General features: G+C 35.5%; 1 protein-coding gene across 2 annotated transcripts in view; it reads left to right on the forward strand.

The window, feature by feature from the left end:
• hdac10 (histone deacetylase 10) overlaps positions 1 to 15228 on the forward strand; it is an 18066-nt gene extending 2838 nt beyond the window's left edge. The window contains exons 3-21 of one of the 2 annotated variants that reach the window (XM_087310453.1): positions 450 to 584; positions 664 to 760; positions 1052 to 1149; positions 2338 to 2442; positions 2580 to 2648; positions 4138 to 4264; positions 4377 to 4442; positions 4935 to 4994; positions 6505 to 6594; positions 6673 to 6779; positions 6984 to 7051; positions 7285 to 7543; positions 8952 to 9045; positions 9127 to 9212; positions 9298 to 9351; positions 11084 to 11162; positions 11261 to 11455; positions 14828 to 14987; positions 15114 to 15226. In XM_087310453.1, coding sequence (XP_087166579.1) covers positions 450 to 584; positions 664 to 760; positions 1052 to 1149; positions 2338 to 2442; positions 2580 to 2648; positions 4138 to 4264; positions 4377 to 4442; positions 4935 to 4994; positions 6505 to 6594; positions 6673 to 6779; positions 6984 to 7051; positions 7285 to 7543; positions 8952 to 9045; positions 9127 to 9212; positions 9298 to 9351; positions 11084 to 11162; positions 11261 to 11455; positions 14828 to 14987; positions 15114 to 15127 — 1963 coding nt within the window. In that variant the 3' untranslated portion in view covers positions 15128 to 15226. 2 annotated transcript variants of the gene reach the window in all.
• Positions 15229 to 16494: the final 1266 nt, after the last annotated feature.

A 16494-nucleotide genomic window follows, 5' to 3' on the forward strand; every position in this document is an offset into this window, starting at 1 on the left:
AAATTAATTATTTATTGGCTAATTGATGTCTGAGCGTACAAGATTTCCCTATCCACGAGAGCGAAAGTGAAATCTCTCGATCATTTATCTCTCATTTTCGCGCTGTAGATGCTGTTTAACTGTTTACTCGCTAGTGAAACGCTCAGTTTTTCCACTTACAAAGTGCGCCATGTAAATAGCGAATGCGCTTATGGCGCGACGCAACTGACTCTTTAAGGAAATGGGAGATGAGACTCTTATTGGTTTATTCTCAAAACACTCATAACTCATGAAGAAAATAGGCTCAGCTCTTTTAGACCATGCGCCACAGCGCAAAGCGGATTTTCCCGTCCTTAAATTAGCAAAAGTGGATTCCAACACGCCCCATTTACATTTGTGCCCTGCGCTTTGCACTTTGCGTATGGATCGTCAACATAGAGCCCTATATTTATGTCCTGTTGCTCTGTTAGTCCAGCATGTGAGATTGAGGTGCCTGAGCGGTTGACCGTGTCCTATGAAGCGCTCAGGACACATGGTTTGGCCCAGAGGTGTAAAGCGGTGCCCGTCCGCCAGGCCACAGAGCAGGAGATTTTACTCGCACACAGGTTAGTGACCCAGAATCACACCACATTTCCATTCCTGTACGAAGAATCTTTGGTTCAGAATTTTTCATGTTGAATGCAGTGAGGAGTACCTGGAGGCGGTCAAACAGACGCCAGGCATGAACGTAGAGGAGCTGATGGCGTTTTCCAAGAAATACAATGATGTCTATTTTCACCAGGTACTGTAGAAATCCAGATTATGTTCATGTACGGAGCCACTTAAGCTTTTATAACCGAAGGCCTTTAACCTCGGCCTTGCTGAAAGGCAAGATCTACCCATCAAAAAAACTTCACCGAAAAATAAAGCTTCATTTGCATTTCCTGCTTATGACCTTTAACTTTTTTGATCCATGTAAAAAGCACTCGTTTAACCTAAAATCTGTCGCCATTTTACTGTGGCAGTAGCAGTAATCAGATCAAATGAAACGCATGTGAACTATTTCAGTATGTGTATTGAAATACTCCTGCAGAACATTTATCACTGTGCGAAGCTGGCGGCGGGAGCAACTCTGCAGCTGGTGGACAGTGTCATGAAGAGAGAGGTCAGAAACGGCATGGCGCTGGTCAGGTGAGCACAAGCAAAAGAGCAATATTTATATATTAAATAAATGCCCTGCAAGTTGCCTCGTTCATGGGTAACCTGAAGTAAAAGTGTGATTATTTCATCACCAGACTCTAACAAAAGAGCAGTCACTTCTCTAAATGTAAATGTTGAATATTTGTAGATTTAAATGTTGAATATTGATTTAGTAATGTAAATGTTATTTGCTGCTAGAATTGTGGGTGTTTGAGACAGGGCTACCGCTTTGTCTTAAACTAAAATAAAATAACATTTGTCATAACTGATCAATATTTTCTGAATATTTAATAGAATTTAAGTTGAATGTTTTATTTATTTAATTTATTTATTTTTTATATTTAACTGAATAATCTATATTTAATGCTTAAATGTATACATTGCATTTTATTTATAATAATTTAAATCATTATTTTATATATATATATATATATATATATATATATATATATATATATATATATATATATATATATATATATATATATATATATATATATATATAAATAATTGTTGATATTAAATATTAATCATATTTAATTAAATGTAACATTATATTTTAATGATATTTTTAACTTATTGTTTTAGCTGTTGTTTTTAATATTGGTCACATTTTACAATAAGGTTCATTAGTTATTGTTAATTAATGCATTTACCAACATGAACAAACAATAAACAATACATTTACTACAGTATTTGTTCATATTAGTTATCGTTAGTTAATGAAAATACAGTAGTTCATTGTTAGTTCATGTTAACTCACGGTGCATTAACTAATGTTAACAAGCATGGACTTGGATGTTAATAATGCATTAGTAAATGTTCAGTTATGATTAATAAATGCTGTACATGTGTTGTTCATGTTTAGTTCATGTTAGTAAATGCATTAACTAATGAACCTTATTGTAAAGTGTTACCTTAATGTTATTAGTAATTAAAATTGAATACTTTGTACATTTGAAATAATATTTATACAATAAATTGACATTTTCTTGAAAAATATATTCAACAACATCATTAAAAAAAATCGATGGTAATAAATAATCATCACATCTTCATATATGCTATTCGACTCTTCAGATCAAATCTGCATTTTGATTGGTCACAATAATAATCAAAAACAAAATAAAAGATAATCTGTAGTTTTCACTTATTCATTCTAGTTCTTTCCACCCTCAGGCCTCCAGGACACCACAGCCAGCGCTCTGCTGCCAACGGTTTCTGTGTGTTCAATAACGTGGCCATCGCTGCTCTTTATGCCAAGAAAAACTACAACCTGAACAGGTGAACAAGTGTGAATTCCTGCACTGCTGTAAAACAAACGCTCATTTACACTTAAAATACTCAATTAATAATGATGCTACTCATTATTCACCATCTGTCGTTATAATATGCTTAAGCTTGTGATTTTTTTCTTCCAGGATTTTGATTGTGGACTGGGACGTCCATCATGGACAGGGGATCCAGTACTGCTTCGAGGAGGATCCAAGGTGAGAGATATATTTAATATATTTTTAATATTATTTATTATTCAAAATAATCAGCATACATGGTAATGAGTAAATACAGCATTGTTTATATGTTATTATAATACATATTAGTACTGTTTGATAAAATGAAATGCACGGTTATAATGAACATTATGCAGTCTGAATTGTAAATGTAATGTTTATAATTAAATCATACATTATTTCTTCTAATTGTCTTTTTTAAACATTTACTGTACATGTTTTTTTTAATGTTCAATAGTTATATGTTAATAATTTAAAACAAAACTGCAAAAATAACTTCTAAAGAATACTTCATTTTATTTCTTATCTATTTATTTTATTTTTTATTTTTCCAGAAATATAACTCACATTTTATTATAATCTGAAATGTGGCTCGATTTTATATATTTAAATTTCAAAGGCATTCACAGTTTGATGTTCATATTTTGAATTGATATATATATATCCTTGGCGTTTCTGTGTGGAGTTTGCATGTTCTCCCTGCGTTCGCGTGGGTTTCCTCCGGGTGCTCCGGTTTCCCCCACAGACCAAAGACATGCGGTACAGGTGAATTGGGTAGGCTAAATTGTCCGTAATGTATGAGTGTGAATGAGTGTGTGTGGATGTTTCCCAGAGATGGGTTTCGGCTGGAAGGGCATCTGCTGCGTAAAAACGTGCTGGATAAGTTAGTGGTTCATTCCGCTGTGGCGACCCCAGATTAATAAAGGGACTAAGTCGAAAAGTAAATGAATGAATATCCATGGGCGTCCCGGTGGTGCAGTGGGTTGCATGATCGCCTTACAGCAAGAAGGTCGCTGGTTCGAGCCTTGGCTGGGTGAGTTGGCATTTCTGTGTGGAGTTTGCTTGTTCTCCCCATGTTCGCTAGGGTTTCCACCGGGTGCTCCCCCAGTCCAAAGGTGTGGTACAGGCGAATTGGTAATCTATATTGTCCATAGTGTATGAGTGTGAAGGGTTGCAGCTAGAAGGGCTGGATATGTTGGCGGTTCATTCCACTGTGGCGACCCCTGATTAATAAAGGGACTAAGCCTTTATGAAAATTAATGAATGAATATATATCCATGTCTTTCCCTGCACTTGTAGTAATGATGCATTCTTTAATTATGTATTGGTTTTTAATTGGATTCTCTTTTATTTTTATTTCTTGTTTTATTAATTTTTTTTAACAGTTTAGAGCATTCCGATCTTTAACAAATAGTAATAGAACTTACTTAAATAAATATATAGTTTAATAAATAATAATATAAATAGAATAAATTAATAATTAAAGGATTCAAAATAATTATAAGAATCAAGTAACTGTATAATAATAAATAATAAAAAATATTAAGGGTCTGAGTATTTCCAGTTATTTTACTTTTTATATAACATATAAAGAAAAGAAAAAGATTTTGTTTCTCATTGTAATTTATCTTATTTTCTCATTCCCATAGGATTACGTATCCCCTAACTGGTTTCTCTTTTCTCACAGTGTGCTTTATTTCTCCTGGCATCGCTATGAACACCAGAGCTTTTGGCCCAATCTCCCAGAGTCAGACTACAGCAGCGTAGGGAAAGGAAAAGGATCCGGATTTAACATTAACCTCCCCTGGAACAAGGCAAATATAACTTTAACCTGCGGTGCATGGCGATTTTGATCAATCATTCTCACTAGAAACAGAATGTCAATCTTTTACCCCATGCTTTCAGTGCTGTGCTTGTTTTCTGCAGGTGGGAATGACCAACAGCGACTATCTGGCTGCTTTCTTCCACGTTCTTTTACCTGTTGCATACGAGGTACAAGAGAAACTATTTTATTATTTATAACTATTTTATTACAAAACAGAGATTTTACCTGCCAATTAAATGAGTCACTTTTGTTCACTCAAAATAAACTCAAAATTCTATTAAAAGTGGTCTACCAGTACAATTAAACACGCTTTATAAATATGTTACTTTATGCATGGACTAATGAAATGAACGATAATAAATTTTATATTGTTTCCGAGCTACTAGACACTTTCTGTTTTTAACATGTAAACATGCTGTTGTTATTATAAGATTCATTTTGCAAATATTTTAGTACATCAAAAGTTGTTTAACTTGGTGTCATTGACTAAAATGATTATGCAAAGGAGACTTGATCATGCAAAAAGCTGGTCATTCAACACATGCATCTTTTTTTCCCAAATAAAAGGATTGTCGACTTGTGATCGAATTGATGAAATTGCTTTATTGCTTTATTTTTATTACTAAAAACCAATCTATTCCACTTTTTTTTTCTCTCAGTTTGATCCTGAGCTGGTTATTGTCAGCGCTGGTTTTGATTCAGCCATCGGGGACCCAGAAGTAAGAAAAAATTTACATCTGTATTAAAAATAAGAATTTATTATCTGTAATATTCAAAGCTTCTATTTCACTCTATGATTATGCATAATCAAAATCCATGATTACCGTCTGGAAATTACAACCACAAAAACACACTCAGCAAAATAACATTAATTATCGATACTGAAACATCCTTTAAAATAAATGTAATTTTTTTCATCATTACGTACACCATTTAAAAAAAAAACGACTGTTTTTGACTGTTTGGCGTCATCTTGGGACTGAATAATGCGCAGGTTAGTGTATACTCCATCAGCTGTATTCACAAAACATAAAAATTAGACACAAAACATTTTTCTGAGCCATAATAGTTGAATAATTCTTTAATTCAACGCAAAGCTGACAGAAACTGAAACAGCTGATGGAGTATACACTAACCTGCATATTATTCACACACAAGACGTTGTCAAAACAGTCAGAAATGCAAACCTAACAGAAAAGAACACAACTGATAAATTATATGCTAACCTGCAGATTATTCTGTAACAAGATGGCGCCAAATAGTCAAAACCACAAAGCTGACAGAAACTAAAACAGCTGATGGAGTATACACTAACCTGCACAATATTAAGACACAACATGGTGACAAACTGTCAAAACCGCAAAGCTGACAGAAACAAAAACAGCTGATGGAGTATACACTAACCTGCGCATTATTCTGACACAAGACGGCGCCAAACAGTCAAAACCGCAAAGCTGACAGAAACAAAAACAGCTGATGGAGTATACACTAACCTGCACAATATTCAGACACAAGATGGTGACAAACAGTCAGAAACACAAAGCTGACAGGATCAAAAACAGCTGATGGAGTATACACTAACCTGCGCATTATTCAGACACAAGACAGCGCCAAACAGTCAAAAACGTAACGCTGACAGAAACTAAAACAGCTGATGGAGTATACACTAACCTGTGCATTATTCAGACACAAGATGGCGCCAAACAATCAAAACCGCAAAACTGACAGAAACTGAAACAGCTGATGGAGTATACACTAACCTGCGCATTATTCAGTTACAAGACGTCATCTAAACAATCAAAAATGCAAACCTAACAGAAACGAACACAACTGATAAATTATACACTAACCTGCACATTTATCTGTAACAAGATGGCACCAAAAAGTCAAAACCGCAAAGCTGACAGAAACAAAAACAGCTGATGGAGTATACACTAACCTGCGCATTATCCAGACACAAGATGGCACCAAACAGTCAAAACACTAAGGCTTAATAAAATGTATACGGACCTTCGTATTTTTCTTTCACAATTTGACGGTCAAGGTGATTGGGAGTTCTCGGATGAGCCTGTATTATTCAGCAGTTGTTACTTCAGAATAACATACCTTAGAATGTTGCGACTGACCAATCAGAATCAAGTAATCCAGACAGCTCTATAAAAATCTGCGATAACCACCAGGATGTACTTTATCCCTTACTTAACAGTTTTGTTGTGTGTTGTGTTTTAGGGTGAAATGTGTGCTCTTCCTGAGATCTTTGCACACCTCACTCATCTGCTGATGCCTTTGGCTGCAGGAAAAATGTGTGTCGTTCTGGAGGTCAGTAGGCTTTTTCACACTATTTTTTCACACAATATTTAAGCTTTCATTTTATTTCATTTCTTCTGGTTTTGCTAGGGAGGATACAACCTGACCTCTCTTGGCCAGTCAGTTTGCCAAACCGTCCATAGTCTTCTCGGAGATCCAACACCACGAATTTCAGGACTCGGCACCGCATGTGATAGGTGAATTGAGCTGTCAATCATGCAGAGAGTGCCGTTTATTAGTTCAAGTGCACAGATAGCTCCACCCACTGTGAGCTCTTATTGGTCTAGAAACTTGCCCTGCAATTTATTAAACATCACCTATGTGATGTTGTGATTTAGTTTAAAAGTGCACAAATGTTTGTTGCGAAGCTGGAGTAATATTTGATCATGTGATCTCGACAGTGCACTGGAATCGATACAAAATGTTCGCAATGTGCAGTCTTCATACTGGAGCAGTTTTAAACACTTGGGTTAGTTTTTATTTACCTACTTTAACTTTTTTTACTTTTTACTTTCACTTTAGTATTATTTATATTGTATAATGATTTCTATAAAAATTTGGAAGTCCGTTTGGTATTATTCGTAGCGATACCTATTTTCAAGTCATAAGAACAAACACCTAAATTAGTCATCAAATTAGTTTTCATTTTATGAAATATGTGACAAATAATCACATTTTACATCTGTCTCATTCTTTAAAAAGCTCAATCAGAAACAAACCCCAAACGTCCCCGACTGGACGCAACGAACGGAGGACCAAAAGAGTCTTCAGAACCTGCATCAGAGAGCAATCCTAAGAAGACGGCGCAGGATATAGTGTGGCCCGAGCCTTTAAAAAGGATGCCTGCATCTGTGCGCACAGTGGTAGTGCCTCCTCCTGGTGTGGAGCTCACACTGCCGAAGAACTGCCAACATTCGGGGGACATTTCCGAAAGTACTGCTAAAGAAGTACAACGCATTCGGTTAGTAAAATCAGACCAGAAAAACATTCACTCTTTTAGGCCACACTATTATTGAGTGCCATTAGGTCAGACTAATGTAATGAAAAGTAATTCCTTACTTTACTTTTTAAACGGAAAGTAACTAGTTTAATTAGATTTAGATTACTTTTCTTTAATGTAATAAAAAGTAATCTCATCCTTTGCGTTTCCAGCAGAAAGGTAACTAGGTATTTTATTTTGATTACTTTTCTGTAATATAATGAAAAGTAATCCCTTTATTTTTGCAGCGGAAAAGTAACTAGTTACTTTAATAAGTTTACTTTTCTGTAATGTAATGAAAAGTAATCCCTTCCTTTACTTTTCAACAGAAGGGTAACTAGGCACTTTATTTAGATTACTTTTCTTTAATGTAATGAAAAGTAATCCCTTTGCGTTTTAACCCAGAAAAGTAACTAGTTTAATTAGATTACTTTTTTGTAATGTAATGAAAAGTAATCCCTCTCTTTACTTTTTCAGCAGAAAGGTAACCAGATACTTTTATTAGATTTAGATTACTTTTCTGTAATGTAATGAAAAGTAATCCCTTCCTTTACTTTTTCAGCAGAAAGTTAACTAGGGACTTTATTTAGATTTAGATTACTTTTCTGTAATGTAATGAAAAGTAATCTCTTTACGTTTTCAGCAGAAAGGTAACTAGTTACTTTAGCTAGATTACTTTTCTGTAATGTAATGAAAAGTAATCCCTCTCTTTACTTTTTCAGCAGAAAGGTAGCTAGTTACTTTAATTAGATTTAGATAACTTTTCTGTAATGTAATGAAAAGTAATCCCTTTCTTTACTTTTCTCAGCAGAACTTAGGTACTTTAATTAGATTACTTTCTGCTGAAATAGTGAAGTAAGGGATTACTTTTAATTTTGGGTTATTTAATTAGAGTCTCTCATAATCTACTTGTCTTGAACACTAAATAAATTCAACAGTTTTGTATAAATCATTTCAGAGAAGCAGGGTAATTGTATTGTTTTGTTATGCAAATATTTTTAGCACATTAATTCTATTTTTCAACTAAAGGAAGTTACATTTATCAAGACAATAGCATATGTTTAAGAAACAATGAATTGAGTGAGGAATTAGTTCATGACAATTTATAGTATAATTCAGAGTAGGTTTTGTGTGTTTGTGCGTGTTTGATTGTTTGATATAGTGCTTAACTTTTTATATTAAAGGCCCGGATTGAAAATGGAAAGAATTAAAACATTTGTTTTGACTGCATTAAAGTTTCTAAAGATTTGATGTAGGTATTAACTAAATTACTTTTCAGACAAAGTAATTAGAAAAGTAATTTAAATACATTTTTACTTATGTTGTATGTAATTAATTACTTTTTTGAAGTAACTTACCCAATAATAATTCTATTTTTTTATGTCTATAGGGATAAACATTTCCACGACTTAACAGACCAAAACATCCTCCGGTCTCTTGGAAATATTATTTCAGTTCTTGACCGAATGATGAGGAGTGACGAGGTGAGGAAGTGAAAACACCGATCTGCTGGGGATTTTTTGTGTGCGTGTAGTGTTTGCTAACAGACTGTAACTCTTTATCAGGTGTGTAACGGATGTGTTGTGGTGTCAGATTTGAGTGTTTCTGTTCAGTGTGCTCTTCAACACGCACTAACTGAACCTGCTGAACGGTAAAACACTTCTCAGACTAACACAAGATTCTCTCAGTTAATCTATTCTGTGGGATTGAATACAGCTCTTGTGTGTTTGATGAAGGGTGCTGGTTGTTTATGTTGGAGATGGAGAGTTACCTGTCAAAACTAATGATGGGTGAGCGATATTTGTTTTATTTTTAGTTTATATATATTTGTGTATATTTAAGAGTTTTCGTTTTCAATCAAACATTCATTTATTAATTTTCCCTCGGCTTAGTCCCTTCATTCATCAAGGGTTACCGCAGCAGAATGAACCGCCAACTTATCCAGCAAATGTTTTACGCAGCGGATTCCCTTCCAGCGGCAACCCAATACTAGAAAACATCCATACACTCTCATTCACACTCGTACACCAAGATTATTAAAGTTAACGAAAACGAAGGAAAAAACGAAAACTAAAATGTAAAATAATTGTTTTCAACTGAAATAAAAAAAAATGAGTTTTAGAAAAAAAACTCGAACTAACTGAAACTAATGTGTACATTCAAAACTAACTGAAACTATCTAAAATTATAGCAAAAACTTGCTTCGTTTTCATATTTGTGAATGTATTAAATACATAATCTTACTGTAAGCCGTTTAGAAGCACGTTTGACTCGTCTGGCACCTCAGAGTTTGTAGTCCTGTTGCCATTGGCCAGATCGAGCTGGTTCTCCTGCAGTCACCCTCGCTGTTGCTCCTGCGACAAAAACAACGCGTGGACATGACAGCAGCACAATGACAGCCTTAAATACAGACACTTTAAACTATTACTTTAACACATTTGTGCCCAATAATGGGTTTTATTTCTGTATCGCGATCACAAACAAATCTTTTTAACCGGATCTTCTAAGTGAACCGGTTGAACTAGTTCACCAAATCGAACTGAATCATTTGAAACGATTCGCGTCTCCAGTAAGCACTCAACCACAAACTATTTACTTTTTAATAAGCCTAATACCCCCCTCTGATTCTAAATAATCCAATATATACTGTTATTCAGTTATTAGAACAGTAACGTTACATTGAGAAGCGGTGAAACGATAATACTGCGCATGCGTGATTCAGTGAATCGAACATAAACAGTACATGACAGCCTGCTGTGTGACTGAACTAAACTTGAACAACTGCAGCGCAGGTGAACCAAGGGCTTAAATGAGAGGATCTGGTAAAAAAAAAAAACGTTCAGACAATTGTAATGCAATTTAAATAAGTGAATCATGCTTCAGTTGAGTTGCAAAACTTTACTGTAAGACATTTTTCAGATCATGGTGATGTTTTAACTGACTGAAAATACTATTGCTGACTACATAATGTTGAGTCCTAACATCCCCGTTAAAAATCGAATAAAAACTAAACTAAAACGATGTCATTTCAAAATATAGAAACTAATAAAAACTAGTAAATCTGCCTCGAATTGAAACTGAATTTGAAAACAATAAAGTCAAAACGAAATAGAAGCTAAAACTAATGAAAAATCCACAACTATTATAACCTGGTTGTACACTACAGCCGATTTAGTTTATTCAATTCACCTACATGTGTTTGGACTGTGGGGGAAACCAGAGCACCCGGAAGAAACCCACACGAACACGGGAAGAATGTGCAAACTCCACACAGAAATACCAACTGACCCAGACGGTGTTCGAACCACTGACCTTCTTGCTGTGAGGCGACAGTGCTAACCACTGAGCCACCATGCCGCCCCTATAATTTGTATAATGATTTAAATTAAATTCAGTTATATAGATTTTTAAAAATAACTCGCTTAATAATATTGTCCCTCTTTCACTGTAATCCAGTAAACTATCAAATATTTAGACATTTATTTAATAGTAACCTGACCGTCATTCCTTTGACCTCTTCAGAAAGGTGTTCCTAGTCCAGATCTGCACTAAAGAAACTGAAGATAAGTGCGTGAACCGTCTCTCCTTGTGTCTTAGAGAGGTGTGTGATCAAACCTGATATTATATCTAATAAACATTTATTTTCATTTAGTTGTGTGTTTTTTAATAAAGCCACTTCCTCTTCCTCCTTGTGTCCAGGGTGAGAGTTTGACTGCAGGTTTCATGCAGGCTCTTCTGGGCCTGATTCTGCCAGTGGCGTATGAGTTTAACCCGGCTCTGGTGCTCGGGATTGTAGGAGAAACTGCAGCAAAGACTGGGCTTATGACAGTCTGGGGTCACATGACCTGCCTAATCCAAGGCCTGGCCAGAGGACGGACACTCACACTACTGCAGGTCACCATCAGGGTTTATTAATGTTTTTGTTGTTGTTATTATCATTGTTTATTTTATATATTTTTTTCTATTATTATATATTTTTAATAATAAATATTATTATTTTAAAGTAGCCACAAAACATTTATTTATTTATCCCTTAAATAAATATTCATATTTTAAATGCATTAATAATATTTTAAGATTAACTGATTATTAATTAATTCATTTATTTTCTTTTCGGCTTAGTCCCTTAATAATCAGGGGTCACCAAACTGATTATTTTAAAACATTATTAATTTATTTATTTATTTATTTTTTTGTTATAAATTTGTTTACCTTTATATTGATTTGTTTAAAATTGTATTATTTATTTATTTATTCATTTATTTATTTATCCCTTCATTAATATTTTAAATGCATTAATTTTTGTTAATGAACTAATTTAACAACGTACAATACATTTGAGCTTTTGTTCATTTGTCATCAATTAGTTTATCTTTATATTAATTTGTTTAAAATGGATCTGTTTTTCTGCTTTACTTTAAAGGTTCACGAAACCCTGGAGTACTTTTTTTTTTTAGATGTTAACAGATTTGTGTGTGTTGAGCATCAGTTAGTACAATGTTAGCACCTATCAGCTTTAATTGTGGGAAAACTGGATAATTTTGAGCCTTTATCAGCTAATTTCAGCCTCCGGGTTTAAATTGATTTTTGAGGCGGGATCAAAATCAGTGACGTAGCGCAAAACTGCAAGTGCAAAGATGACGCATCGGTTTCTCATTATTATTCATAGCGGAGTTTTCTTATCCTATGAGAAGAGCCGGCTTCTTAATTATTCATGACTGCGCGAGCTTTCCGAAGGCAAGGTAGACCTGCCAGTGCCAAGCTGTGAGACACGTTGATGACTGGGTGATAAAGTTTCCACAGACCCACGGCACACAGTATTTGGCTGATCATGAAGAGTAGTATGTGTTCGTTTCCATGATCCACGGGGTTTGTTGCATGTTTTTCCCCGCGATGCTGTCAGGGCCGATACAGCAAAGCTGTGTTTGTGCTGCAAGCATTTTTGTCAGGACAGCAGTACGAGAATTGGAGAAGGGCGGACGTTGTCTTTCATCAGGAGTTCGTTCGCATTTAGACACATCGTCGTGCTGCTGTGTCTAATGTTATCTGTGGCTAATGGTTAAAATAGACAGGGCAAGAGAGCTGCTGCACTGAGTCTGTATTCAGACCCGGGAATTGAGGAAAAAGTCCTAATTTAGTGTTTATATGAACACGATTTTCTTTTTAATGACATAAATTGTGGTTGTGTGTATATGAAATTACAAACAACAAATGTAGCAGGGCATTCAATTACTGTTTATTTCTTTGCATTTCAACTTTGTAAACTATAAAATCATGGGTGTGCTCCCGGTTTGTCTAATTTTGTGAGCCGACTGACAACAGTCAGTTTGCTCAGTTGTTCAACAGTTGTTCGCTCCCCTACTCCTCCCGTGCTGACCACACCCGCTACACACCCATTATCATGCATCTTTTGAAAAAATTCTGAGGTAGACCTGAACCGAAAGTGGGGGGTGTCATGACCCTTTTAATATGGAGAATATTCCTTCTATCAGTTGCCGTGGCTTTTATTTAGAACACGGTTTAAATCACCCGCTCCTGCCCTCAATCTGGCAACCTGCCCTTGCGTTTGTTTTGATTCAGGATTGCAATACCTAGTTCAACCACTGGGTGTCAAACTTACATACGGCACCTTTAAAGTAAAGCAGAAAAACAGATCCATTTTAAACAAATTAATATAAGAATAAACTAATTTATTACAAATGAACAAAAACTCAAACGTATTATACGCTGTTAAATTAGTTCATTGAAATAAATGAATGGATTTAAAATATTAATGAAGGGATAAATAAATAAATCATACCATTTTAAACAAATCAATATAAAGATAAACTACTTTATAACAAATATAGAAAATAACTTGACTTAATAATGTTTAAAAGTAATCAGTTTGGTGACCCCTGATTAATAAAGGGACTAAGCCGAAAAGAAAATAAAGGAATGAATGAATAATTAATATTTTCTGAATGTCCATACATTCATTTTAAACCCTGTTTCAAATTTTTTTTCTTTTTTTAATTATTATTTTTAGATTTGGTTCTTTTACTTTTTATGTAATTATTTTTATTTTACATTTACTTATTTAAATGTTATTCATTTGTATTTTATTAATGTCTTTTAATTGTTTAATTTAATTGATTGCATTTTATTTTTTTCAATTCAATTCAGCTTTATTTGTATAGCGCTTTTACAATGTAGATTGTTGTAAAGCAGCTTCACATGAAAGATCCTAATAATTTGAAACAGTGTAGTTCAGTTTTCAGTGTTTAAGTTCAGTTTAGCTCAGTTCAGTGTGGTTTAATAATCACTACTCCGAGTCTAAACACTGAAGAGCAAGTCCATCGATGCACAGCTTTACAGATCCCGAACCATGCAAGCCAGTGGCAACAGTGGCGAGGAATAAACTTCACCAACTGGCGAAAGTGAAGAATTAAAAAACCCCCGAGCAAAACCAGGCTAAGTTGCGCATGACCATTTCACCGCTGGCCAAGCGTCTTGTGCAGAGCTGCAATCAAGGTGCCGGAGGCTGGAAGCTGGACCTCAGCGAAGACTCATCTATCCCTGGAGCGTCACAGGAAATCAGTCTCATGCTCTCCACTCCTTCATGACCACCACAGCAGCTGCTCAGGATACGGCCTGGTCCAGGATATGGAAACCTTGGGATCATCTCGTCGCTGGTCTTAGATCGAGTCAGTGGCGCTGCGTAGTCTGAGGGCCTCAGGATGAGTATCCCCAGGTGGAAATAGAGAATAAAGAGAATAATTAGCTTAGCTGCTGTTCATAGTGTATATAAACGAGACACAGAAACCTGCGTGGAGCACATTCATGTATCACACCGCTAAGTGATGCACTGAGTGTGTGCTTTACTAAACAGATAAGTCTTTAACCTAGTTTTGAATCAGAAGAGTGTGTCTGAGCCTCGGACATTATCAGGAAGGCTATTCCAGAGTGTAGGAGCCATAAATGAGAAGGCTCGACCTCCTTTACCTGACTTTGCTATTCTAGGTACTACAAGGAGCCCTGAGTTTTGAGATCTTAAAGAGTGAGTTGGATTGTAGTTAGACAGAAAGTTGGTTAGATAAACAGGAGCTAGATTATTTAAAGCTTTATAGTTAAGAAGCAATATTTTAAATTCAATACGAAACTTAAAAGGCAGCCAGTGTAGGGAGGATAAAATTGGGACTGTGATCCTCTTTATGAGAGTTTTGCCCAGTATTACACACTCGTATAAAATGCTGTTATTAAACCACAACATCTGCCTGTATTCAGGGCTATGATAAAGATCTGCTGGAGCTCACAGTCTCTGCTCTCTCTGGGGCCTCTATCAGTCCCCTCGGACCCCTGAGGGCCCTAAAACCTGAGGATGTTGAGATGATGGAGAAGCAGAGACAGAGGCTGCAGGAACGCTGGGGTTTACTGCGCTGCACAGGTCAGAGATAACAATATATGGGGCACTTTTAGGAAAAATGCATCAGATATGTTGACATGTGCTGAAATACAGAATGAATGGCTTAGTTTACTGCTGCATGATTAATACCTGCATGTGTTTGTGCAGTTTCAGAAAGCTGATGAAGCCGAGGGTCACATTCACTGAGCTGTTCTGGAAAAGCAGCAGTTTTTTGTAATTTTGTACGACATTAAAGATGAATCAATACATTTTTAATCATTCATGAGATGTGTGTGTTTGTTTGTCTGTGTGTGTGCGCGCGCGTGTGCGTATATGTGTATCTGTGTATGTATGTATGTATTTATGTATGTACGTACGTACGCACGTGTGTGTGTATGTAAGTATGCATGCGTGTGTGTGTGTGTGTGTGTGTATGTATATGCATGTATTGTATGTTTGGATGCATGCATGTGTGTGTATGTATTCACGTATATGTATGTGTGTGTCTGAATGCATCTGTGTGTGTGTGTGTGTGTGTGTGTGTGTGTGTGTGTGTGTTTGAGAATGTAAATGCGCGCATGTATGTATGTGTGTATGAATGTATGTATGTGCGTGTATATATTCATGCATGTATGTATGTGTGTGTGTGTATGTATGCAGATATGTATTCATGTGTCTGTGTATGCATGTATACATGTGTGTGCATGTATTTGTGGGTGTGTGTGTATGATTCTATGTATGTGTGTGTGTATGTATTTATGTGGGTGTGGAGTGTAAGTTGGCCTCCAAAATCTCCATTTGAGCATATAAACAAATGATAAATGTTTTATGTTTCAAATTATGAATGGAAAATCCCTTCCCGAATATGAATGAATAAAGGAAATGATGCAAACTGGTTTATTATGCTCCGCTTTAGACGACAGCTCTAGCTGGACGGGTGTTTTTGGTTTCTTCCACATCTGATAGCAAGGGTGTGTCTGAAATGGCCAGAGATGACGTCTGCTGCTGCACTTCTGCAGATGTGACTATGACTGGCTCTCCACATATATCTGGACTGACATTTTCAGCATACTTCCTTTTTCGTTTACTGCTACACAACATTAAATCTCTGTTGATCCTAGAAAGCGGTGAGTAATCACAGTTACATTCTCCTAGTCGTTCTGAACCTTTGTTATTCATTAGTAGACACTGTCAAGAATTTTTTGTTTACAGGTTGTATAATAGGACACTCAAACCCACTTTTACTGGTGTATTACCATTTCTCATGGGGTGTACAAGTATTGTCCACAAGATGGCGCTAAATGTCCTCAAATTACAATTGAACGTCATTCTATTTTTTATTACCATGAAAGGTAAACATTAGCTGTGAATGATTGGAGCACTTTTTAAATGTTGTTGATCGATATTAATTTTAAAATGTAACACAAGTTTTATACGTTTTTTTATTTATGTTTTCTCAACGACGAGACACCGTTTATTAATTAACATCATAAAGTATCCCGTAGTGTAGACATATTCAAATTAGCTCAAAGGCTAGTTTTTATGCTAG

This window comes from Danio rerio, chromosome 25, assembly GCF_052040795.2.
Source record: "Danio rerio strain M-AB ecotype USA chromosome 25, GRCz13ab, whole genome shotgun sequence".
In the NCBI taxonomy this organism is placed as follows: Eukaryota; Metazoa; Chordata; class Actinopteri; order Cypriniformes; family Danionidae; genus Danio; species Danio rerio.